General features: G+C 40.6%; 1 protein-coding gene across 3 annotated transcripts in view; it reads right to left on the bottom strand.

The window, feature by feature from the left end:
• The window catches only part of zw10 (zw10 kinetochore protein), a 42,461-nt gene extending 16,944 nt beyond the window's left edge, over positions 1 to 25,517 (bottom strand). Inside the window, exons 1-13 of one of the 3 annotated variants that reach the window (XM_069894854.1) lie at positions 25,331 to 25,514; positions 22,479 to 22,613; positions 21,833 to 21,934; positions 20,541 to 20,618; positions 19,365 to 19,536; positions 18,502 to 18,651; positions 17,214 to 17,405; positions 16,881 to 17,044; positions 15,289 to 15,471; positions 14,214 to 14,434; positions 7,217 to 7,288; positions 5,306 to 5,475; positions 107 to 237 (exon numbers count right to left, since the gene is read on the bottom strand). In XM_069894854.1, coding sequence (XP_069750955.1) covers positions 107 to 237; positions 5,306 to 5,475; positions 7,217 to 7,288; positions 14,214 to 14,434; positions 15,289 to 15,471; positions 16,881 to 17,044; positions 17,214 to 17,405; positions 18,502 to 18,651; positions 19,365 to 19,536; positions 20,541 to 20,618; positions 21,833 to 21,934; positions 22,479 to 22,613; positions 25,331 to 25,435 — 1,875 coding nt within the window. In that variant the 5' untranslated portion in view covers positions 25,436 to 25,514. Of the gene's footprint in view, positions 1 to 106; positions 238 to 5,305; positions 5,476 to 7,216; positions 7,289 to 14,213; positions 14,435 to 15,288; positions 15,472 to 16,880; positions 17,045 to 17,213; positions 17,406 to 18,501; positions 18,652 to 19,364; positions 19,537 to 20,540; positions 20,619 to 21,832; positions 21,935 to 22,478; positions 22,614 to 25,330 lie in introns of all 3 variants that reach the window. The other 2 variants (XM_069894855.1, XM_069894856.1) reach the window with 2 other exon arrangements.
• Between the last annotated feature and the right edge of the window lie 642 nt (positions 25,518 to 26,159).

The raw sequence follows: 26,159 nt of genomic DNA on the forward strand, positions 1-26,159 counted from the left end.
CCTTAGGATTTTCAAGTGTTTTATTTTAAGCCATACTGTAACTACAATTATGTGTCACCAACTCACTAGCACACTTTCAAATGGAAAAAAAGCAGTTATGCCTAACCTGACGAACAGCTTTGTTTGCAGCTGAATAATTATCTGCATCCTCCAAACTCGAAAAATTTCTTGAAGTTGACAATCTTTCCAACAATTCATCTCTTTGGGTACGCAACTGAGCCAAAAAGCATTCAGTTCCTGGCAGAGAAAAGTAATACCATTTAAATGTATTACAAGCTCACATTTCACTTACCCAGTAGTGACTGTCATTTTAAGGATTAGTGCAAGCTGCAACCATTCGCAGTTTGTGGTGAGAAAGAGCAGCACCACTAAGTATTGACTATAAACAAAAGTTGATATTCTGAAAGAACAAAGGTTGTTTATTCAGGAAAAACAGATGGGACACTTAAAGAAACAGAATTCATTATTGATCAGCCAGCCATACGGTAAACACAGTGGTGAAGTGTCTGTGTGAAATGGACATTTCTGCTGGTTCTCCTTGTCAGGGGAATTATTGAGCCATTTTAATGGTCATTTTCATTGACTCATATCTGGATAAAGGAAGAATTGCCTCACTGAATTGTGACCATTGTGAAAGACATTTCGTCTGACCCATGCCTGGCAAGCATCGTGGAAGTCACGCGTTTCTTTTCCCCGATGCAAGGAAGAGGGGAGTTGTGACAACCATTCGCATAAAAAAACATTTCTCTGGAAGAAACTTGACAAGGATTCGTAAATTTTCAGCAGTCTGATCATTCAGTCTCTCATTCCTTCATGAGAACTTCTGTGCATCAGTTTAAAAGTCTGAGTTTGAAGACGATTTTGAAGACTGAAATTTGATACGACTTTCCAGAATTTGCCTAAGCTGTAATGGTTTGGGTATAACACAAACATATATTCATGCATAGTTGGAGTAAGTTTAAGTAAGTTGTTTTAAACATAACACTGTTTTGATCCATTTCTATTGTTGCTGGTCTACGATGGAACAAATGCAAAATTTAAAAAAAGCTTTGCTCTTTAAAAGTTGGTTAGATTTCCAACAAATAACACTGGACAACAAAGATTTTGCTTCCAGAACACTTTTGGGTGTATTTTATGGAATTTGGGCTGCTGGTCATGAAAATCACCAAAACTTTCCTATCATTTACCCTATTTTAAGATACAACACATTTTTGTGATTTCCTGTTATATCTTAAGTCCAATTCAAACATACAAAACCATGGTGCAACACATCATTGAGAATTAATTTTCTGCATCTGCACTTGGACTTCTTCCCTGCTGACCTTGGGGCAGTGACGAACATGGTGAAAGGTTTCACCAGGACATTACAACCACAAAAAAGTGGCATCAAAGCAACTGGAACCCATCAATGCTGGTCGACTATTGTTGGGCACTGACACAAGAGGAATCAGATGCTGAGTACAAACAAAAATTAGCAGCTAAACATTTTTAGATCAATATAACTAATGCAATGTATAGGCATGCTAAATTCAATACGTTAATTTAATGTTTCTCCAACTTCCTAAGTGAAATCAGCTTGAAGTGGTCTATCATAATTCCAATCTTTTTCCAGAAGCAAACTTTTTGAAAATATTTGTTGTCCAGTGCAACACATTTCATTTTAGATGAATTTCATATACAACTGAAATATACCAGCTTCTAATTCAAAACACTTATTAGATTACATAACAAATTGAGTTAATTTTGAATTCAGTTCCTGAATTTCCAATTGGCATGCATCTTCAGAGAACCAGCGCACAGCTTGCTTTGCATTTGTTTTTTAAAAAAAAGCCTTTACTCCTGATCTTCAGGCAATAATGAAGTTCAATTCCTACGCCACCTACTATGTGATCTCATATTCTCCTCTCCACCTTCCACATGGATCACTCCCTCTGTGACTTCCTTGTCCACTCCTCCCCCCACCAATTATCCCCTTGGTACCTACCCCTGTGACTACTTGCGCCCACACCTCTTTCCTCACCACCATTCTGGGCCCAAAACAGACCTTCCAAGTGAATCTGCAGGGGTTCGACCCTGAATCTTGTGCTCCTATTGTGATCCCCTCTACATTGGGAGATACTGGGAGATCGCTTTGTTGAGCACTTTGGCCACAATAGTGTGGATCTCCCAATGGCCACCTATTTCAATTCCCCATCCCTTCCCTTGCTGACATGTCTGTCCATGGTCTCATGCACTGCCAAAAAGATCACCTGCAAATTGGAGGAACAACACCTCGCCTTCCGACTGGGCACCCTCTAACTGGATGGCATTAATGTTGACTTCTCTGGCTTTCATTAAAACCCCCTCACAAACCCCTCACTTCTTCTCATCGCCATTCCCCAAATGTCTCTCCCTTCTCTATTTCCTTTTACGCAGACATGATCAATTCTCACGTCTTCCCTTCTCCTATCTTCCTATGTCCCAGAACTCAAATTCCCTTACCACTCACAGGGCAAATCTTCAAAAAAGGCAGTGATCCAGATTTGAGCTCAACATCTGCCCCATCCAACATCCATATTCACAAACACAAGGACCACCAACTAAGACCATTTTGAAAGATGGAAACAAAAAAACTCAAAATCAGAAAGAGTTCCTCTGCATCTATTACAATTTGGTCTGCAGAATAATATCCCATTAGCTCCAGATCCCTATCTTACTAAACAACAAATATATGTGCAGTTCCATGGTATTTCTGAAAAGTAGGGTCATCTTAAAATGCAAAATACATTATAATTGAGCAAACTGTTCAATTTGGATATTATTAGGAGGAAATACGATGGAGTCATATACACAAACCAGCAAAGCTTTCACCCACAGCAATATGATAGCAACAATTTAGACTCAGATTGTCAGAGTACATACATGACATCACATACAACCCTGAGATTCTTTTTCTGTGGTCAAGGCAGAATTACCACTTATTGGTAGTACAAAAACAAAATTGAATAGTGTTGCATGTAATAAAAAATTGTAAACAGATAATGAATGTAAACAAACTGACTATGCAATACAGAGAGAATTTAATAAACAAGTAAGAGTCCTTAAACGAGTCTCTGATTGAATTTGTTGTTGAGGAGTCTGATGTTGGAGGGGAAGCACTTTTCCTGAACCTGGTGGTGCGAGTCTTGTGACACCTATACCTCATTCCTGATGACAGCAGCAAGAATAAAGTGTGTGGATCCTTGATGATTGCTGCTGTTCTCCGACAGCAGCGTTCCCTGAATGCATTCTCGATAGTGGGGATGTGATGTGATGTCCTGAGCTATATCCACTAGCTTTAGCAGGGCTTTATACTCAGGGGTATTGGTGTCCCCATACCAGAATCAGCACATTTTCCTCCACACATCTATAGAAATTCACCAGGGTTTCTGGTGTCATACCAAACCTCCACAAACTCCTGAGGAAGTAGAGGCACTGACGAGCTTTCTTCATGATGCCATTAGTTTATTTGGTTCAAGAAAGATCCTTTGAGATAGTGACTCCAAGAACTTGAATTTGCTCACCCTCTCCACCTCTGATGATCACTGGATTGTATACCTCTGGCTTTCCCTTCCTGAAGTCAACAATTTGTTCCTTAGTTTTGGTAACATTTAGTGCAAATTTGTTATTAGTGCACCATTCAGACATTTTCAATCTCCATCCTGTTTGCTGACTTATCACCTTTCTTTATACAACCCACTACAGTGGCATTGTTGGCAAATTTATAGATGGTGCTACTGTTGTACTGTAGTTATAGGTGTAAAGTGAGTAGAGCAGAGGGCTAAGAATACAGCCTTGTGATGCTCTGGCACTGATGGAGATTGTAGAGAAGATGTTCTTACTAATCCTCACTGGTTATGGTCTGGAGGCGAGGAAATTAATGATTCAAATACACAGTGGGGTGTTGACTCGCAGGTCTTGGGAGTTTGAGGGGATGGTCATGTTAAGTGATGAACTGGAGTTGATAAAGAACATCCTGATGAATGCATCTTTACTGTCCAAGAATTCCAGGGCTTTCTGTAGAGCCAATGAGATGGCATCTCCCATGGACTTGTTGCTACATTAGGCCAACTGGAACATATCCATGTCAATGCTCAGACAGAAGCTAATATGCTTCAACACCAGTCATTCAAATCAGTTCATCACTGTTGATTTAAGTGCTCCTGGCCGATAGTCATTAAGATTGATGCCTGTTTGAAACAGGTGGGTACCACACCCTGCTGGAGTGAGATATTGAAGATGTCACAGATCGTTAGTACTCGGCCAGTACTCCACCAGGACCAGATGCTTTCCTCAGATTCACTCTCCTAAAGACAGCACACACGTCATTCTCAAAGACGGACTGGATGGATCAACGGGGGATGAGGAGGGGGTGGTTCTTCGCTGTTACTGTGGTCATATCGGGCATAGAAAGTGTCGAGTTCCTCTAGGAGCGGATTTGGTTTTGAAGCAGGTTATGGCATTTAGGCCCTGCCACAGTTGTCAGGTGTCCCTTGTTTCCATTTTCATCCAGAATCTCCGCTTGCCCAAGAGATTGCTTTTCGCAGATCATACCTTCTCCTTCTATATTGATCTTTAAATGCCTATAATCTGGCCCTCAGAAGATTCCAGATTTCATTGTTCATCCAGGGCTTCTATTTGACGAAATCTCTGAACAATTTGGAGGGGGCACTCCCATTCACTATTGTTTTGATGAAGTCGGTGATAGCCCTGGTGTAACTATTCAGATCCTTAGTTGAGTCCTTAAGACAATCAAACACAATAAATCCATCCAAAAGGCATTCTATATGCTTACAAAATTGTTACGGGCAGTATGGTGACTTTGTTCATAATTTATTTACAGAAGGATACACCAAACTACCTTTAATTAATTTAACAACACCCTGTAATCAATCTAGTCAAGGCAGGCATCACAGTTCAAGTACAAATTGTTGTCACCTATTGTTCAGAGAGGCTTGTTTCACATGGGGTTTTTTAATTTAAATTTCAAGGTGTTTTTGGGCATCAGAAATGCAAAAATGCTGCTACAATTAGAGACTGCAATTCTATATCCTCATCTGCATCAAAAGGAGCCAACTCAGAATTAGATTCAAATGGAATTCCAACAAGCACAACAAGAAAATTCAACCCACATCACAAACAACTGTCTTAGTTTAAAAAATTTAAGTAATCACAAATTAACTTGAAGATTAGAGGTTGAGATTGGATTATATCTGTTGTACAAGTGAATGCCTTCAAATATCTGATAAACCATGTTCAAAAATCAAATGAAAATCTAGTTACGCACCTAATCGCCTAAAACTCGGCACAAAGTCGACAAACGTTGCAGCTCCATTGCACAAAGGACTTGGGAGATAGCACTGGAATTGGTGTCCCAATGTAATCAAGTGGTGGGCAATGTACATGCAATTGTTGTGGTGAAGAGCAGCCAGCTGGGGCAACTTTTGCAGAGTCTCCCTAAATGAAAATAACAGACAGGTTTTGAATCGATCCTTGAGTAGCACTTTCCAAAAAAAAAAATGGATAATGTTGTTAGTTAATAACCAAAGCAAATGCTAAGCAGTTTTGAAGTAACAATGAAGGGCCAGGTTTAAGTAAGTTGTTTGTCATTTTTGCTAGCAGTAACAGCTGAGCTGTGGTTAATAAAAGCTGCCTCACCTTTCAACAATCTAGGATCAATTCTGACCTTCAAATGCACCTGCGGAAATTATATATTCTGTGGCCCATTCCCCTAGGTGCTCTATTGCTCTCAAAGGGGTGCAGGTTGGTCGAGTCATTGGCCACTACAAATTGCACCTATTATGTAGGTGAGCAGTAGAATCTACAGTTGATGGCATGGTAGGGCAAATAAAAAGGGATGAGTGTAGGATTAGTTTAAGTGAGTACTTGCTTGTTTATATAAATTCAATGGCAAAAAGACCTGTTTCTGTGCTGTTTATCCAACCCCATTATTTCCATAACATTAACCAATGACAAATTCAAACAGAATTCCCAAGACTTCAAATTTTACATGCCTAGAAAAGAGCCAATACATTGTTTTGAAAGAGAATTGCTATGTTATAGTTAGATGATCAGATTAATTCTGGATGAATTTGCATTTATTCTTGAATGTAGTTTTTGTCGCATTTCACAAGAAATGAGATGAGATACTATAATCGAAACCTCTGGAAAAGTCTCAAATTTAGGGAAAAAAGGGTCTCATTAAAATTAAAGGATTTGACAGGATAAATACATGCAGTACATTTCTCCTGGCTAACAACTTTGGAGGTGTAGCTCAACCATTCTGAGTTTGAATGCTGTAAACTTATTTCATTTAATTTTTAATTATGCCTCAGGTATGGACATTTGACGTTTACATAGACGCAGAGAGAGGCAGATTTCTGGGCACAAATGGAATTGAGAATGATAATCACAACCTTGCCAAATAGCAGAACATGTGAAACATCCAAATTATTTCTTATATTCAACAGCAAATGACTGGATGATCAAAGGAGTGAACAGCTAAAGATGGCAGTACTTGTGTTCATCAACGGCCTTAAGGGGTATCAGTCTGTAGTGGAGCAGCAGGCTGATGTAGGACACGAGTAACAGGCAGAACACCCCCCCCTCCAAACCCGCGTTGAGTAAGATGACCCCAAGGATGGTGACCATTGTGGCGGACCAGCAAGGAGGTCTGCATCTGAAGGACACATACAAGCAGCGAGATGTTGACGGCTTGCAGATGAGGAACCCACACAAGCTGCAGGCTGCTGGCAACTTGAATACAAACACCTCACACCCAGGCTGACTGACACTGGCTCATGGGAACCAGGTATTGGAACTAGAATTTGATAGGATGAAGGCTAGGAGGGCTCCCGAAGGGCCCTGGACGCTAAAGGCTTCCTCAGTTTGTTGGGAGTTTTGAATCGGGACTTGGGATGCCAATGTGCCCCGTGCAGCTGAGACTCTCTTTTGCTTCTCTTTCTCTGACTGTAAGAAGCACCAGATAATGTTAATGGTACATCCTTATCTGCCTTATGGCAATCTAAAGGTACTTTTGTATAATGTAACATTTCCGTTTTATTACATGACAATAAATAGTATCTGGGTATCTGATTTGACCAAGCAGCAAGTGCAAGGGTACTGCAAAAGCAAATATAGAAATCATATTTGAAAATGTCAAAGAAATTAAATACTATATTTAAAAAGTCATACTTACTTGTGATAGGTCGGGACAACATCATAGAATAAGTGGAACATGTTTCTAACCGTGTAGAACAATTGCACAGCACTGAGAAAGCAAATAAAGTATAAGTCAAGCATTCAATGATGTAACTCAATGGGTTTTTGAAATAGTTCGTGGGCTGCTTAAATCATCCCATATTCCCTTTTTTGAACAAGCTGAACTGCCCAACCCAAAGCTAAAAGGATCTGACAGATTGGGTATTAGATTTCACTGAGCCCAAAATTAAAAAGAAGTCACTGCTTTTTTTAGCGTTACAAGAGAAAATGTACAATATAGATATTTGATCCATCACATCTGTGCCTTTTTTTTTTAAATGTAATTTACGTTAATTCCATTTTTCAGTCCAGGTTGAACCTCTAATCTAGCGACATAGGAACCTGGCCATTGCTCGACCACAGAAAATGCTGGAAAACAGAAATTGACCCCTAAAGAACTCCCTAAGTAAACAAGCTTAAAACTGGAAAATAATATTGTGGGGCAGCAGAGTTAGCACAGCGGTTAGTTCAATGCCTTTACAACACCAGCGATCAGGACGTTAGTATAAACTCCTTACGAACAGAGAGGGGCTCGAACCCCAGTCCCAATCACGGCAGACTTAACCAGGGTTCGAGTCCAGTTCTGTCTATAATGAGTTTGTACTAACGACAGCAGATTCAAAACGTGGCAGACCATGGGAGTCGCCGAACTACAGAAAACCTGATAATAGAGGTTCAACTTGTTCTTGATTCATAGTCTTGCTGGTCATTGCTCTTCAAGTACAGGACACATGGCGCAAGTATGAGCATCTACCCATTTGTGTTAACAATTGCCAGGCTTGACCAGCTTCAGTTTTCTCCATCATGCCTTTAATCTTTCTACCATTTGGGGGAAAAAATTATCCAGCTTTTGAGCTTTCTGACAAGGGAAATAGGTCCTTCCTGAGTTACTCAAACAGATCATATTATTGGGTTATGATTTTTGATATTTAATAAAAGCAATTAAATTTAATTTTTCTCACCATAAAAAAAGGAATAAACGTGAAATCAGAACCTGGCTGGGTAGGAGTTTTAAAACAATTATTTTTTTATTTTTTTTTTTAAAATCAGAAAATACCTTTCCAAACAGTAAAAATTTGAACTTTCTCTCGAAGAAGCACTGAGACTAAAGATCAGGTGAAATGGTCAAACCCAAGACAACAAGATGAGCAAACTTATCCTCACCACAGAATCACTAGTTGATAAAAAGGGATTTTAATTGCAGAGAAGCCATTATTGAAATGATGAATAGCTTTAAGGAACTTAAATCTTACAAAATTTATTGGATGTGAAGTTGAACATGTCAGCATAGTCAGATCAATTACATTAAAAAGTGCTTAATTACTACTTGATTCTTCTTCTTTGGCTTGGCTTCGCGGACGAAGATTTATGGAGGGGGTAAAAAGTCCACGTCAGCTGCAGGCTCGTTTGTGGCTGACCAGTCCGATGCGGGACAGGCAGACACGATTGCAGCGGTTGCAAGGGAAAATTGGTTGGTTGGGGTTGGGTGTTGGGTTTTTCCTCCTTTGCCTTTTGTCAGTGAGGTAGGCTCTGCGGTCTTCTTCAAAGGAGGCTGCAGCCCGCCAAACTGTGAGGCGCCAAGATGCACGGTTTGAGGCGTTATCAGCCCACTGGCGGTGGTCAATGTGGCAGGCACCAAGAGATTTCTTTAGGCAGTCCTTGTACCTTTTCTTTGGTGCACCTCTGTCACGGTGGCCAGTGGAGAGCTCGCCATATAATACGATCTTGGGAAGGCGATGGTCCTCCATTCTGGAGACGTGACCCATCCAGCGCAGCTGGATCTTCAGCAGCGTGGACTCGATGCTGTCGACCTCTGCCATCTCGAGTACCTCGACGTTAGGGGTGTGAGCGCTCCAATAGATGTTGAGGATGGAGCGGAGACAACGCTGGTGGAAGCGTTCTAGGAGCCGTAGGTGGTGCCGGTAGAGGACCCATGATTCGGAGCCGAACAGGAGTGTGGGTATGACAACGGCTCTGTATACGCTTATCTTTGTGAGGTTTTTCAGTTGGTTGTTTTTCCAGACTCTTTTGTGTAGTCTTCCAAAGGCGCTTTTTTCCTTGGCGAGTCTGTTGTCTATCTCATTGTCGATCCTTGCATCTGATGAAATGGTGCAGCCGAGATAGGTAAACTGGTTGACCGTTTCAAGTACTTGATTACATTACTTTTAAAGCACAAATAATAGAATAATTTTACCAAAATTTTGACCTGCACCATGCAAAAAATCTTTCTCAACAACTTCTGAACCAAAATTTGAATGAAACATACACTAAAGAAGAAATCAAGGCAGTAAGACTTTGATAAAGCTTAACACTAACCTCAGAGAGCTGGAACATTGCACCATCTTGTGGTCAACAATGCAGTATGAAGTGAAACATGAAAGTGCATTGTCGTAAAACCAAAAGGGCTCAACAAGAGCCCTTCAAAAAGGGCTCAAGCACAAAATGTGGGTTTATATATTTTTACCTTCTATGGAAGCTGCAATGTCCGATGAGTTCTTCTGGCATATTTGTGTTTTTAATTGAAGTCTTTTTTCTTTTGGCTTGGCTTCGCGGACGAAGATTTATGGAGGGGGTAAAAGTCCACGTCAACTGCAGGCTCGTTTGTGGCTGACAAGTCCGATGCGGGACAGGCAGACATGGTTGCAGCGGCTGCAAGGGAAAATTGGTTGGTTGGGGTTGGGTGTTGGGTTTTTCCTCCTTTGCCTTTTGTCAGTGAGGTGGGCTCTGCGGTCTCCTTCAAAGGAGGTTGCTGCCCGGCAAACTGTGAGGCGCCAAGATGCACGGTTTGAGGCGATATCAGCCCACTGGCGATGGTCAATGTGGCAGGCACCAAGAGATTTCTTTAGGCAGTCCTTGTACCTTTTCTTTGGTGCACCTCTGTCACGGCGGCCAGTGGAGAGCTCGCCATATAATTGCATATAATTGCAGTATAAAGATATCAAAGTCTTTCTGAACAACTGTTTTCATAACTTTTTGCTCCCCCCCCAACACTAACATTTTGTACACATTCCATCTTCTTTGAACTTGATTAACCAATTAAATTGAATTAGTGCTACAATTGCCATATCAGGTAAAATGAAGGTCAAGTACTCAAAAGCCTGTCAATATTATCACTAATCAGAAATTGGTAGAAACACTCTCAAAAGGATAGATCTCACATAAATACAAGAATATTATTAAAGTGCCATTTTATATGGATTATATTACTCTCACACATGGGCTGAAATGCACCCTTGCAAACTCACTATTTGCAAGCTACCTTAATTGGCTTGGCTTAGCTTCGCGGACGAAGATTTATGGAGGGGGTAAAAGTCCACGTCAGCTGCAGGCTCGTTTGTGGCTGACAAGTCCGATGCGGGACAGGCAGACACTTTTGCAGCAGCTGCAGGGGAAAATTGGTTGGTTGGGGTTGGGTGTTGGGTTTTTCCTCCTTTGCCTTTTGTCAGTGAGGTGGGCTCTGCGGTCTTCTTCAAAGGAGGTTGCTGCCCGCCAAACTGTGAGGCGCCAAGATGCACGGTTTGAGGCGATATCAGCCCACTGGCGGTGGTCATTGTGGCAGGCACCAAGAGATTTCTTTAGGCAGTCCTTGTACCTTTTCTTTGGTGCACCTCTGTCACGGTGGCCAGTGGAGAGCTCGCCATATAACACGATCTTGGGAAGGCGAAGGTCCTCCATTCTGGAGACGTGACCCACCCAGCGCAGCTGGATCTTCAGCAGCGTGGCCTCGATGCTGTCGACCTCTGCCATCTCGAGTACTTCGACGTTAGGGATGAAAGCGCTCCAATGGATGTTGAGGATGGAGCGGAGACAACGCTGGTGGAAGCGTTCTAGGAGCCGTAGGTGATGCCGGTAGAGGACCCATGATTCGGAGCCGAACAGGAGTGTGGGTATGACAACGGCTCTGTATACGCTTATCTTTGTGAGGTTTTTCAGTTGGTTGTTTTTCCAGACTCTTTTGTGTAGTCTTCCAAAGGCGCTATTTGCCTTGGCGAGTCTGTTGTCTATCTCATTGTCGATCCTTGCATCTGATGAAATGGTGCAGCCGAGATAGGTAAACTGGTTGACTGTTTTGAGTTTTGTGTGCCCGATGGAGATGTGGGGGGGCTGGTAGTCATGGTGGGGAGCTGGCTGATGGAGGACCTCAGTTTTCTTCAGGCTGACTTCCAGGCCAAACATTTTGGCAGTTTCCGCAAAGCAGGACGTCAAGCGCTGAAGAGCTGGCTCTGAATGGGCAACTAAAGCGGCATCGTCTGCAAAGAGTAGTTCACGGACAAGTTTCTCTTGTGTCTTGGTGTGAGCTTGCAGGCGCCTCAGATTGAAGAGACTGCCATCCATGCGATACCGGATGTAAACAGCGTCTTCATTGTTGGGGTCTTTCATGGCTTGGTTCAGCATCATGCTGAAGAAGATTGAAAAGAGGGTTGGTGCGAGAACACAGCCTTGCTTCACGCCATTGTTAATGGAGAAGGGTTCAGAGAGCTCATTGCTGTATCTGACCCGACCTTGTTGGTTTTCGTGCAGTTGGATAATCATGTTGAGGAACTTAGGGGGACATCCGATGCGCTCTAGTTATTTGCCAAAGCCCTTTCCTGCTCACGGTGTCGAAGGCTTTGGTAAGGTCAACAAAGGTGATGTAGAGTCCTTTGTTTTGTTCTCTGCACTTTTCTTGGAGCTGTCTGAGGGCAAAGACCATGTCAGTAGTTCCTCTGTTTGCGCGAAAGCCACACTGTGATTCTGGGAGAATATTCTCGGCGACACTAGGTATTATTCTATTTAGTAGAATCCTAGCGAAGATTTTGCCTGCAATGGAGAGCAGCGTGATTCCCCTGTAGTTGAGCAGTCTGATTTCTCACCTTTGTTTTTGTACAGCGTGATGATGGTGGCATCACGAAGATCCTGAGGCAGTTTTCCTTGGTCCCAACAAAGCTTGAAAAACTCATGCAGTTTGGCATGCAGAGTTTTGCCGCCAGCCTTCTAGACCTCTGGGGGGGATTCCATCCATACCTGCTGCTTTGCCACTTTTCAGTTGTTCGATTGCCTTATATGTCTAATCCAGGATGAGGACCTCATCCAGCTCTAGCCTTAGGGGCTGTTGAGGGAGCTGGAGCAGGGCTTCTTAAATAGCATGAACTTGATTTTTTCAAATAATAGACATTAGATTGTCTCTCAATGTCTCAAGAGAGGTAATAAAATCTTCAATTAAATTAAGAATACACTTTTATAAAGTAGTTTGAGTTTATGGTTATGGGGAAATGGAATACCTCTTTTTGGTACATCAAATTATACCAAAGACTACCAAATCTTACAACTTTTGACTCCACTCTGATTAAACAATTGGTTATGCACTTAGTAAAACCATGCAAAATCACAGCTCCATTTTTTTATTTGCCAACAGCCTTACATCATGGTGACAGCACATCAAAAATGCTGGTTGTAAAGCCCTTTGGAGAGTCAAACAGAAAAGTCTGCAAATGTTGTGATTGTAGTACAATACACAATAGGGCTGGAGAAACTCAGCGGGTCAAGCAGCATCGATAGAATGTAAAGGGTAACTCTTTAAAAAGCAGGCAGGCACCTGAATAAAAAGGTGGGGGAGAGGAGAGGAAGGACGAAGGGACAAGAGGATGAGTACAGGCTAACAGGTCATCAGTGGATTCAGGTGGGAGGGTAGAAGAGAAAAAAAAGCTGAGGTGATAGAGAGAGGAGCTCTGAATGGAGAGAGAAGACATGGAGAGCTGGAGGAAAGGACACAGAGGGATAGGGAAAGAGGCTCAGGGAGTGGTTTAACAGAAACCAAAGACATTGGAGAGTCATGAGGCCATTAAAAAAAACATTAGTCCACTCAGTGATAAAAGATTGCTGCTCACTCCAGCACAGCGCAGCCTAGCTGAACCCACATACAACAAATCTGCTTATTACACAATGAACTATTTCAAAAAGATGTACAGTTATTTGTTTGCACATTTGAAATAACTTTTCAAAAAACAGCCACTTCCTGGCAGGTAGCACAATTTGAAACAGGACAAATGACTTTTGATATCATTCTGAATGATTACAAATATATAATTGATCATGATTTTTCAAAAGAATTCAACTGGAAAAAAGTTGCACAGAAGGAGGAAATCAGACACCAAGTATAAAGAATGTCCACGTTTACATCAGCAATTCAGAATTAGTTGAAATTCTGTAGAATAGAAGCTCCAATTATTCAAGGAAAGATGGACATGAGTGTCTGGCTCCTGGATTAACTTGCATGGATAGAAAAAAGTTTAGATTCAGAGGATTAGGAACCAAGCACAAGCAAATGGAACTAGTTGAGGACGGCACTTGGTCAGCATGGCCGAGTGGGTCAAAGGGCCTGATTCCCTATTACAGATCAGTGACTGAAATTGTATGCAGTATTCTGTGTGTGACCACACACACCCTTTGCAAATGCAGCAAGACCTCCCTGTTTTTAAACTACAACCCCTTTGCAATGAAGGTTGAAATGCTGGTTTCCTAGTCAACTAACTACTCGCTGGTCCTACATACAAACTATTTTAGTGATTCATGCATTAGAACAGCAAGATCCCCTTTTTCACTCACTTGGTGTCTCTATCCACCTTTAATCTACCATTTGAATTCCCTTAAATGCACAATTCTCCACATTACACTTCACTTGCCAGTATTTTGCACATCCAATCTATCTGTATCCCACTGCAGAATCCTATATTCCTTAGCACATCATGCCCTTTCACGCATTTTCATATTACCTGCAAATTTGGAAACCTTGCATACTGTTCTTTCCTCCAGGTGATTAATGTGGATGAGGCCACCTTTTTCAATTTTATTTTTAAGTTACAGAGCCTGTACCCAAGCAGGAAATGGAAATTGGTCCAAAAGACATTTATATTCTGGAATCATTTGTGCTTGCAACATAACACTGGATTACTTGCCATTCAGGTGTGGCTCTCGTCGCCTCCGAAAGTGTCTGATAGGCCAGTTCCATCAGCTTCTGGACAGATTCACTGATGCGGCAAGTTGGCAGACACATTGTTTGACTGCTGAGCTGCTTCCCACTCCCTAGGTTCACCATGTCACTCGAAACAGTTTTTACTTTACTAACCAATGCTCGATTAGGAAGGTTTGGGATGGAGATTTTTGAATCAGATGTAATCTGAAAATAAGATAAGCAGTTAATACTTATTCTCACTTTGTACCAAATTAAAATAAGTTACGAAATATAGCCAAGCAAATATTGAAACTACCAGGTTACATATTCAGGATAGAGCACTTTATTTAGTTAAATTTGTGACAATTCCAACATTTGTAGTGGATCTGCTAATAGCTCCCGAATGTTTCAGATAAATTTCACTTGTAGAATATTAAGTTGTTCTAAAATTATAACACAAAATGCAGTGCAAAAGCAGACCATTCAGTCCAACCTTATTCATCATATAGTCAGTTATTTCTTTCAGTGGTTACTTTCATTTTAAATCTTTACACAATGAGCAGGCATTTCTTAAACTGGGACAGCATATTATCCAGAATGTCGAGCACACCAAAAAAAGTCCTAAAACTATTTATATTTTGAAAACTTGCTAAATTAAGCTTGGTTAAATTAAACTCATGTTTAATAGTGGAGTGTAGCATATGACATATTTGACAATGCATGTTGACATGAGAATGCTCACAGAACAAGTTAGATCCAAACCCAATTTATCCAGAAGTACCTGGATTATGAAGCATCAGGATTTGGTGTCAGTGTAGGAAAGAGACCAATAAAGAATAAAGTGGAGCCAAGTTTCATAGTTACACTTATGTTTCCAGTCGAGTGAGAGAGATTATAGTTATACCACAGTGCAGAATGAATTTATCCAAAGTAGTTTATGAAAACAGCAATATCACTTTAAGAATATTGCACTATTCATCGTAGGACAAAAATTAACTCATCATGAGCCCAATATTGAACCTAGCACAGCCATCGCCAGTCACATGCCACCTTTGCTGAGCTGTACATTACTAAGTCACCTTCACAGTGTTGTGGATCTCCGACGTCATCAGGTTTCTGGCAGTCACGATCACATCTTGGCACTTCTTACTGGCAAAATGAACATTTACATTCCTCGCATATATCAGCAAGTCTGTAGACTGGCTCTGCAAAAACCCCATCTCCTTCAGTTTTTCCTCAAATTTATCAGTTGCTTTTATCACCTCAAAGGGAAAAGAGGAAAAAAATACAATGTTATTTTTCATTTTGGTAACAAGATTCTGTGCCTCATTTGAACTGCTGAAATCCCAATCACACATTCTCTTATTTTGAATTACAAGTTGCAGTAAAAGAAATTGCAATAACTTTCATAAGAAATGGAAAAGGTGCATACACAAAGCATGGCTCAGATCTTTTCTTAACCATCCTTTCATTACCAGATACTGATAATTTTGATGTACCAATTATTCTTATTCATAATCTCACCCACCAACCCCCCACCCCCGTCAAAGGATAAAGACCCCTCATTTTGTCCAATCTTTTGTAATCTGGTAATCTATTAGGTTTTCACTCAGCCGCCAGTAACCCAAAGAAAATCTTAATCTTACCTCCTATATATTTTTTCATCATAACAACCTTTTAAAAATTCCTCTGCATCCTCTCTAATGCAGTAACATCTTCTCTATAAAGTGGTGATAGAACCATACACATTGCACATGTCCCCAACGGTGCTGCATGCAGCTTCAACAAAACTAACCTATTATTTTGTTGTATCCCTCAGCTAAGAAAGGAAAACAACCTGGGTTGCTTTTTTAAAAAACAAAATCAACTTGATCTGTTCTGCTCCCTTTGAGAATGTATGCAACTACATTCCTAAGTCCCTCTGCACCTTAACACCATTCAATATCCTGCTATTTATTGCATCTACCCTTGCCTTACGCACATTATCAAATATAGTTCTCTGGATTAAATTTGAGCTGCAATTTTACTGCTCAACTGCCTTGATCATCTGTACCCTTGTGCAATCTATAACCTTCCTCACAACGATCAATTGCACTGCCAATTTTAAGGCAATAAAAGTCACAGAAACCAACTCTACAGAGCATTCCACTACAAAGTTAACTCTTGGCTTGGCTTCGCGGATGAAGATTTATGGAGGGGTAAATGTCCACGTCAGCTGCAGGCTCGTTTGTGGCTGACGAGTCCGATGCGGGACAGGCAGACACGGTTGCAGCGGTTGCAGGGGAAAATTGGTTGGTTGGGGTTGGGTGTTGGGTTTTTCCTCCTTTGTCTTTTGTCAGTGAGGTGGGCTCTGCGGTCTTCTTCAAAGGAGGTTGCTGCCTGCCGAACTGTGAGGCGCCAAGATGCACGGTTTGAGGCGATATCAGCCCACTGGCGGTGACTAACAAAGCAATATTAACTGAGAACACACAATGGCAAATGCCAGAAAGTGCCTCCACAACTTGGGGCTAGGAAATTGAAGGCTTTTTTGATGTACACACAAGCAGAATCATTGCATATAAAAATGCATCCGTTTTCCAGAAATTCAACTTCTAATTACAAATTTCACTTCATTCAGGGCTGATTGTACTTGCTGACTAATTTTCTCCAATTTATAGTAAAATGTGCATACCTCTTCATATAGCTCCAACTGGCTGCTGTTTGCTGGTATAGAAAATACCAAACAGTTCTTAATAATAATATCTGATAATTCTTCCCAGATCATGCCACCTAGCAATTCTGCCAGGTTTATATCTTTCTTTTCATTACGATCCATAGAGTCCCAGAGAGGCACATCTATTAGAGTACCAAAAAGGAAAGCCAATCAAATTCAACACATCCAACACAGGGGCTTCCATTTTTATTATGCAATTAAGAAATTTCAAAAAGGCATACTTGCAAGACAAGTAACCTTCCTAATTCAATCAGTGGATGAATCGAACAAAGAAAAAAAATGTCTACATACAAAGCAGATGTTGATAAAGGAACTCCATGACTGTTGTGATCTTCTGGTAAACTTTTGCTGGTGACTCATGGTCAGATTTGCTTTCAATGGCGCTGAATCTTAAAACAGCATTGCTTGCCTGAAGTTCAATCTCAACTTCAAGGGAAGGCTCAACAATCAGTGGTTTCAAAATATATTTCAACAAGATCTGACCTGCAAAGTTTAGAGATGGACATGCATATTAAGCAGCAAAGCATGTTCAGAGCATAAATTTCAAGATTTGTGTAAGACCTTCCTCTTCCCAAACGTGCACTCAGAGGTAGACACCGATAAATGAGAAATACAACTTGACTTCTCCTCATAGAAACAGCTACCGTTTCAAAACTGCCATCAAATTAATTCCAAAAATAATTTTTACAGTACCTTAATACAAAACCAAGTCTAAGAATCAAACTTGGTAAAAATAAAACAATCATCAGGAGTAATGAAACATCACTATTGTTTGAGAAACTTCACTGATACGAGTATGGATCCAAACAAGATGTAACGAACATCAGTGGGAAAGTAATCCAAAGCGAAAATCAGCAAGTATGGCAACTATTAGGGAGCAGATGACTGCATTTATTTTTAATTTAAATTTAGACAGTATGGTTACAGGCCTTCCAGCCCACAAGCCCGTGTCACCCAAATACCCCAATTCACCTACAATAAACCGGTATGTTTGGAGGAAACCCAAGCAGTCACAGGGAGAACGTTCAAACTCCTAACTGCACTGAATTCGAATCCAGCTCGTTGGCACTGTAACAGAGTTGTGTTAACTGCACCATCAAGGAGCTTTCTGGCCAATTGATTCATCTTTTAAGTAACAAAGGTTTTAATTCAAAAATTTTAGAACTGAAACCTTCCAGCAATTGCACAATAAATCACAGAGTGCCAATTTCTAAAAGCTCCTTGGAGACTTACAGTCAAAGATTAAATTTCCAGTTCCCTGAGAATGAATGAAAAGTAGCATTCGCTTAGGTTCATTACGTGAAATGTGGTGAATAAAATTTCACTTAAATTTTAAATGGGAAGAAAACTGAGCACCCAGAGGAAACCATGCCAACACTGGGAAAATGTACAAACTCCTTACAGACAGCGCCAGATTCAAATCCAGCTTGCTGGCGCTGTAATATTGCTGTGCTAACCACTTCACTAATTCCGCCACCCAATCATTTAACTCAGAAAATAAAATCAGCCTAGTTACATGCTGCAAAAATTTGACAATGCTCACCAAGTGCTGGTGATAGAAAAATGTAAAATTGCTTACTGAAGAATTTGAATTTTCTGTTCAGTTCACCAAGGATAGCAAAGCCTTGAAGTATTGATATAAGCAGTGGCTCAACTTCACTCTTCCTCTTTGATGTCATGTTGCACAAGTGCAGCTCTGTCTTCAAAGTCCATTGGAAGAAATCCTCGACTGTAAGGAAACAAGGGATTATATCCTACTCCCATAGACCACCTGTTCCATCAACACACCAGGTATTATTTCTTCAGTGGAGACAAACAGAAAACAAATGGAGCTTCCTCTGAACCTGAAAGCCAATTGTTATTCTGACCAAAGCATTTTTTAATAAAAAGAACAATATTTTAAAAGAATTAAGTTATTCTAATTCAGATATAGGCAATGTTAACCCACAATCCAGCTGGGAGTGAAGAAGGAGATCCAAACAAAAATAAGTGTCATATTCATTATGCTTATTAAAGATACACATGCCAAGAATTCTTAAGAAAACTGTGTTTTATTCCCACAGGCTTTTAATCAAAGTTGTGATAACTTATACTGGGGAACCTTTGATGCCCTTTCACAGAGGGAAGTAAGGACAACACTGAAGTACAATAGGGAACAACTAGACCAAAATAGATATGCCACTCAAAGGCTACTGAGAAATATTTTGTGATTTCTGTAATGGTGAATGCAGGTCTTTCTAATAGCAATGTTTGTGTAAGTGTATCACAAATGCAGTGAAGGTGTTCCTGCACCTCCAGTTCAATTTTTTTTTATATAAAAGGAGAGAAAAAAATCACACATGAATTGTCAATCGTGTTTTCTTTCATGCACAGACTGATGGAACTAATTTCTCAATTACTTTCAAATATCTGAATATTCACAGCTCATCTTTATAATTCTACCTTTTCCTGATGCTGATGAAGGGGGAAGGTTCCATACTGCCAGTTGCTTCCATTCTTCCCCTAAATGATAAAGCAATTTCTCCTTCTGTATGATGAGTTCTGTGCCAAGCACTTCCAACATCTTCAGCTCGACACCCTTCCTTGATTTTAATAGGGCAAGACTGTGTTGTGCCTTGCAAACATGAAAAACATTGCAATGTATTTTGAAAGCATGAAATTCTTCAAACTGCTGATTTCAATCTTGACACTAATTTGTGTGGCTTCAAGAATATCCGTTAAAATATCAGTTGTAACTGAAATGAGCAGCATTTTAACAGAAAACTGCATTATCACTCATTAAAATATAGTAAAATCTCATTTATCTGGATTTCAAGCTACCAGCAGTCTAAAGTAACCGGAAAAAAAATACTGGAAACAGAAGTTAAAAAAAAAATACAAAAGTTTAAAACTGACGGCTCCCTCACAGTCAGTTTGACAATCATTCACCACGCAATCTCAATCAACTGGACAATTCACTTATCAGGCATCTACCAATCCCTATAGTTACCAGATATTACTGTATTAATATTTTGATCAAGCAAATTGTTGGATTTTGCTTAACACATGCATAAGACAGGCTTTCGTTGACATTGATTACACACCAAGGCGAGTGCTATGCAGAAACCATCTCAAGTGTTTGAGAAATGTGCCAAGGATTCATGCAAAAACAATTTTTTCTCATCTGTCACTCCTCCCCCCATCTCCAATTTCCTCCATCCTTTTTAACATGTCTCCTTATCAAATTTCTCTCTCCCTCTGGGTTTGTGCACATTGCCAGACTTAAATAACTTCACTATGAATAGCCATGTCTTTAGCTGGCTGGAGCCCAAGCTCTGAAATGGTCTCTATAAACCACTTTACCTTCCTTGGTTAAAACAATGCTTTAAACCTATATATTTAACAAAACATTTGGTCTTTATCTCTTATATTTCCTTCTCTGACTTTGCAAGTTTCCATTCAGTAATATTAATGTTATATAAATGTATGTAGCTATTGATTTAACAGGGTCAATTCAGTCTCTCAAGACTCTATTTAAATTTACCATCACAACATGTCTAATTAACCCTTTTAATATCTGAGCAGCAAGGAGTTTAATGGCTGCAAAAAGCAGATGTGTTATGTGATGAGAATACTCACCTTACTGAGGTGAGTAGCAGATTTGGCATAGTTCTTTTCTAACAATGCTTGTTGATGTGTTTCTAGGGCTGTATCAAACTGGAAAGGATAACAAACAAAAAAAAAATCAATTTCACAAATCATATCCAGAAGTCCTACATATCTGCAAGTCAAACAAAAAAATACATTAAAACTTACAAGACTAATAAAGCTTAGAAATCAATCAGTCATTTGGTTAACTGTTCTTGAATGGCATCCATTGAACCATATCATTCCACTTGTACGACATAGATACGATGGCTAAATGACCAGATTCTATGCTACAAACATCTATTATCCCAAGATTAAAATGCAAAAGCAGCACTTCCAATATTCTGTAGAATCAATTATGTTTACACAAATAGTTAAAGATGCCTACCCCACCACAAAGATGAAAATCATTCAAGAACACAATTTTTAGGCATTTACATTTTACTAATTCCAGGTGTGTTAGAATCAATGGCCCTGGGCTGTCAAAAATATCCCATCAGCAACATGTACAGTAAATATTTTTAAAACTGAAAAATTACATGGTGGAGCGTTGCCAGTGTAATTTCCATCTCGAATTAGAACCGAGAACGCCAGTGATTTTGTTTTTTTCAAATGCTAGTGTGGTGGAAGTAACCCCACAATATTGATAGGAAGAAAGATTAAATGTAAATATAGACACTCAGCATGGTGAGCACATGAGCCCGTAATGCTCAATTAAACCCAACTGATCTACATACTCGGTACGTTTTGAACAGTGGGAGGAAACCTGAGCCCCTAGGGAAAACCCACAGTCACGGAAGAACATACAAACTCTTTACAGACAGCGCGGGATTCAAACCCCAGTCCCAATCACTGGCACCGTAACAGCATCGCGCCAACTGCTACGGTAACCATGCCGGCCAATTTAAATAATAGCTAGCTAGTCGAGGCAGTTGCTTCAAGTGCACTTTGAAGATGGTATGTTGGTGGCTGAGTGAGGGCATGCAAGGCTTTAACATAGAGTACTGGGAGTCATTGAAGCAAGTTGCTTTATCCTAAATGGCAGTGATAGATGAGCGCCATCTTCTCCATTAGCACGTTCCACCACATTTCTGGATTGTGCTTTATAGGAGTTAGCGAAGATATTGGTTGTCAGAGTTTCAGGAAATATAAACAACAAATAATTGTCCCAATTACCTTAGAATATCATCTCTTTAGAAAGATCAATTTGAGGAAAAACAGTTGGGAGCTAAATAAAATTGCATAGATGAAGTAAGACAACCTTAAAAGCTTTCTCTTCTCACCTCATGTAATTGTGTTAACACACTCAATAAAACTGTACTTTTCTCAAGCTGTTGTTTCAGTTCACTGAATTCAGAAACAGCAACATGGAGATCTCTCTGCACCTGTTAAAAAACATGCAAAATAATCTTGCATCCATAGGGAAGAAAATGGACATTTCACCCTCATGATCCTAACACTTAGTTTGACTAGTTGTGATTTATTTAAAATTAATTGGTTTGGTCACAAAGAAACCAGATAGAACCTTTTCACATTAAGTGAATATAAAACTTCGAGAAAATCTTGCATATAACTTTAGCAGCTGCTTTGCAGTCTTAATATCTTTAATTTAATTCACACTGAAACAATACTTTTATAAAATAACCTGGAATGATCTAACAATACCTCCTGTAGATCTTAAATGAATAAGTACAGTAGTTAACATTAAAAAGTTAGTAGAAATCTGTGCACACATCCAAATAGTGTGCAGTCTTCCTGAATGCCCGTGCCTATGTGTGAAGTGCAGCCTGACAGTTGCTAGTATAATTACACTAAATGTTCTGTAAGTATGAGCACAAGACCTAAAATACATCTTGCTGCAATTCTTTGTCTTAGTCATTGAGGCTTTGCTACAATCTGACACTCAGTTAGATTTAGCATTTCAAATACCTCATTTTCAATTTGTGACTTAAGGACATCTATCTCCATCGAGTACTCATCCACCTGATTTACCAAATCCTCTCCATTTTTTAAACTTGGGATGAATTCTTCATACTTCTTGTTCATCATGTTACAGACTTCACCCTGAAGAAAAAAAAAACATTAAATTTTCACAACTAAAATCTCAGAAGCAATGGCATAAGCTTATGTAAAGGAGGTTTCTTCAGCAAATTTTCTGAAAAAATAAACACCCAGTCTCTCTTTCTCACCTCCCTCCAACCCACCCACCTATCCTCCCTCTCTCTCACCATCCCTCTAATCCACCGTCCCTCTCCCTCTCCCCAACCCACCCAACCTCTCCTTCTTCTCTCCACCTCATCCACATCCCCCCTCATTTCCACCACCTACTATAAGATCACCCCACCAGAAGCATCTTCCCTTTTCCTCCTCTCTCTGCTCTCTGCAAAAGTACTCCTTTTGAGTCCTCCTCATCTACTCCACCCTACCCAGCCATTAGGTTCCCCTTTAGCACCTAGCTCTATGATCGCAGGTGATGCTCTACTTGTGCTCACACCTCCTCCTTCACCACCACTCATGGCCCCAAACAGTCCTTTTCAAAGTGAAGCAACACTTCACGTGAATCTGCAGGGGTCATCTAACATTTGTAGCAAATGGAAGAACATTTCATTAAGAACTTTGGATCTGTCCACCGCAAGAGCAGGGATCCCCCAGTAGTTACCCATTTCAATTTGCCAACCCATTCTCTTGACAACATGTCTGTCGATGATCTTAAGCGCCAGACTGAGACCACCCACAAATTGGAGGAAAAACACAACATATTTCAGATGGCATTAACATTAACTTCTCCAGTTTCCATTAGTCCCCACTCCCCATCTATCCTGGTGTCTCTTTTCTCTGTCTTTCTTTTTCCACTTTCTCCTCTCTCCTAGCTCTGCATTCGAAACCAAACCTACAGCTCCCCTATCAATTCATATCTTTCCTCTCAGAATCAGAATTTATTGTCCTGAAATTTAGTGTTTTGCAGCAACATCATAGTGTAAACATTCATATTATAACTATCTTACAACAATACTATAAAAAATTGTGCACAAAAAGTAAGGTAGCGTCTTTGGTTCATTGATTATTCAGGAATCTGATAGTAGAGGGGAAGAAGCTGTCCTTGTGCTGCTGAGTGCTTGTCTTTAAGCGCCCCTGAAGAATGAAAAGGCCACGACCTGGGTGATCGGGATCTTTGAAGAGAGATGCTGCTTTTTTATGATTTTTGCTTAGCTACAAAAAATTCATTCTGGCCATGGCTAGCCTCTCAAAGCATTTCATCACAGTGGAAGTAGTGCTACTGGGCGGTAGTCGTTGAGGCAGCTCACATTACTTTTCATGCGTACTAGGATTGATGCCCTTTTGAAGCAGGTGGGAACCTCGACTGCAGCAATGAGAGGTTGAAAATGTCCAAGAACACTCTGGTTAATTGGTCACGCAGACTTTCAGAACTCTGGCAGGACCTGACACCTTGCGAGAGTTCACCCTCTTGAATAATGTTCTGACATCGCCCTCAGAGACAGATATCACAGGGTTCTCAGCCTTTTCAGAGATTCTAGTAGGCACTGTTTGGTTCTTCTCCTCAAAGCAGGCATAGGTGTTCAGCTCCTAGGGTAATAAAGCATCACAGCTATCTAAAGTGTTCACCCTTGCTTTGTAGGCTGTAATGGCCTGCACTCCCTGACATACCTGGCATGTATCTGTGCCTGGCCTTAAAGGTCCTTGTTCTTGCCCTCAGCAGGTTGCAAATTCTCCGATTCATCCAGGGCTTCTAGTTGGGAAACACCTGATTGGTGCACGTGGGCACACTCATCCATGCAGGTTACGATGAAGATGGTGACACCTGTTGCATATTCATTCAAGCCTATGGATGAGTTCTTGAATATGTTCCAGTGCACTGAAACACAGCAGTCCTGCAGACGCTCCACCACCTCCCTCGACCATACTTTCGCCGTCTTCAACAGTGATGCTGTGGTCTTCAGCCTTTGCTTGTATGCCAGTAGAAGTACAGTCAGGTGATCAGACTCACCAAAATGTGGTCATAGTATGGCTTAATATGCATTCTTCATGGTGGTGTAGCAGTGGTCAAGTGTGCTGGTTCCCCTAGTATCCCATGTGACATGTTGGTGGTAGTCTTCTTCAGATTGGCCTGACTGAAGTCCCCCACAATGAATGAGAAGGTAACAGGGTGTGCTGTTTCATGGCTGTTAATTACAGTGCTCAGTCCCTCTAGTGCCAGCCTGAAGTTATCCTGGGTCGGAATGCGCACTGCGACCAGGACGATGGCAGTGAACTCCCTCAGCAAGTAGGATGGGAAACATTTGATCACCAAATGCCTGCGTTTAGCCATGTTTCTGGAAAGCACATCACGCAGCACACCTCACATCTTGATCATCCAAGTACAAATTATCTATTCCTGTCCTCCTATCCATATCAAATTAACATTTGTGATTATTGGTCTGTACTTCTCCCCTCCCAAGCCTTTTTATTCAGGCACCTGCCTACTTTTCACTCATACCTTAAAGAAGGGTTCCGGCTCGAAATGTTGGTTATATATCTTTACCTCCTTTGTGTTGCTACCATTACAGCGTCTGTAGACTTTCCTGTTTCACTCTCTTCCCCACCCACGTCTGTCTCTTCCCGTCTTTCTCTTCCCCTCCATACCCAACCCATCCCCAGTCTCTCACTCCCTCTCTCCCATGATCCAATACGCCAGTTGCTCTGCAGCACAGATTCCAGACAGCGGGATACTGCTCACGGGCCTCCAGTAGACATTAAATACATTTAATTTTATTTATTTTTACCTTGGCTTCCTCCACCCGACGGGCTAATCTACTGATCTTCGTGCCAATGTCCTCCTTCTCCAATTTTCCCGACGATGCCAGCACCTCCGCCACAAATGACGACATCTTTCATCCTCCAGCTTCAAGCACCCAGCGCGCATGCTCAACCATTTACTTCGTCGCGAAGCTCGCTGGGAAAGATTCGATGCGCATTCAACGAGCACACGAAGAACCAACGTCTCCCATGATCCTTTGCGCTCAGCTTATTCAAACCTTTGGCGGGAATTTAGATTCTGCCACGTCCTGTTTACGTCCTCAGATCTGCCACAACCACACGTTTGTATGTGATTGAATCTTGGCAATAATTAATTTTTAAACAAATATTATTATTTCTTTCAGTTTTTAAACTTTTTTCGATGTAGTTCAATTTTTTTTAAATATCAGAATTTCACATTATGTCTAAAGACTAAGTGGAAAATAGGATCAATGAAACAAACTACAGAAATTTCTCCCAATAAGAGCAGGGTAATTTTATCAGACAAAAATGCAAGGAGTATGAAACTGCATTATTCCCATTATGCTCTCAAATGAAAGCTTCACCATAAACTCTTTGATCTGTAACTGTATTTTGTAGTGTTAACTTACTATAACATTACATCCTGAACATTGGTTATTATTGCACTGACTGATGTGCTGAAGTGTGGGTTGATCTGCTGAGGTTTCACTGTGTCTCAGTACATGTGATGAGACAATTCAATTCAATTAAGTGAAATTAGTTTGTCACATATCAAATGTTTTAAGAGAGTTTAAGTTCACACAGAAATGCTGGAGAAACTCAGAAGGTCTTGCA

This window comes from Narcine bancroftii, chromosome 8 (assembly GCF_036971445.1).
Source record: "Narcine bancroftii isolate sNarBan1 chromosome 8, sNarBan1.hap1, whole genome shotgun sequence".
Classification (NCBI taxonomy): domain Eukaryota; kingdom Metazoa; phylum Chordata; class Chondrichthyes; order Torpediniformes; family Narcinidae; genus Narcine; species Narcine bancroftii.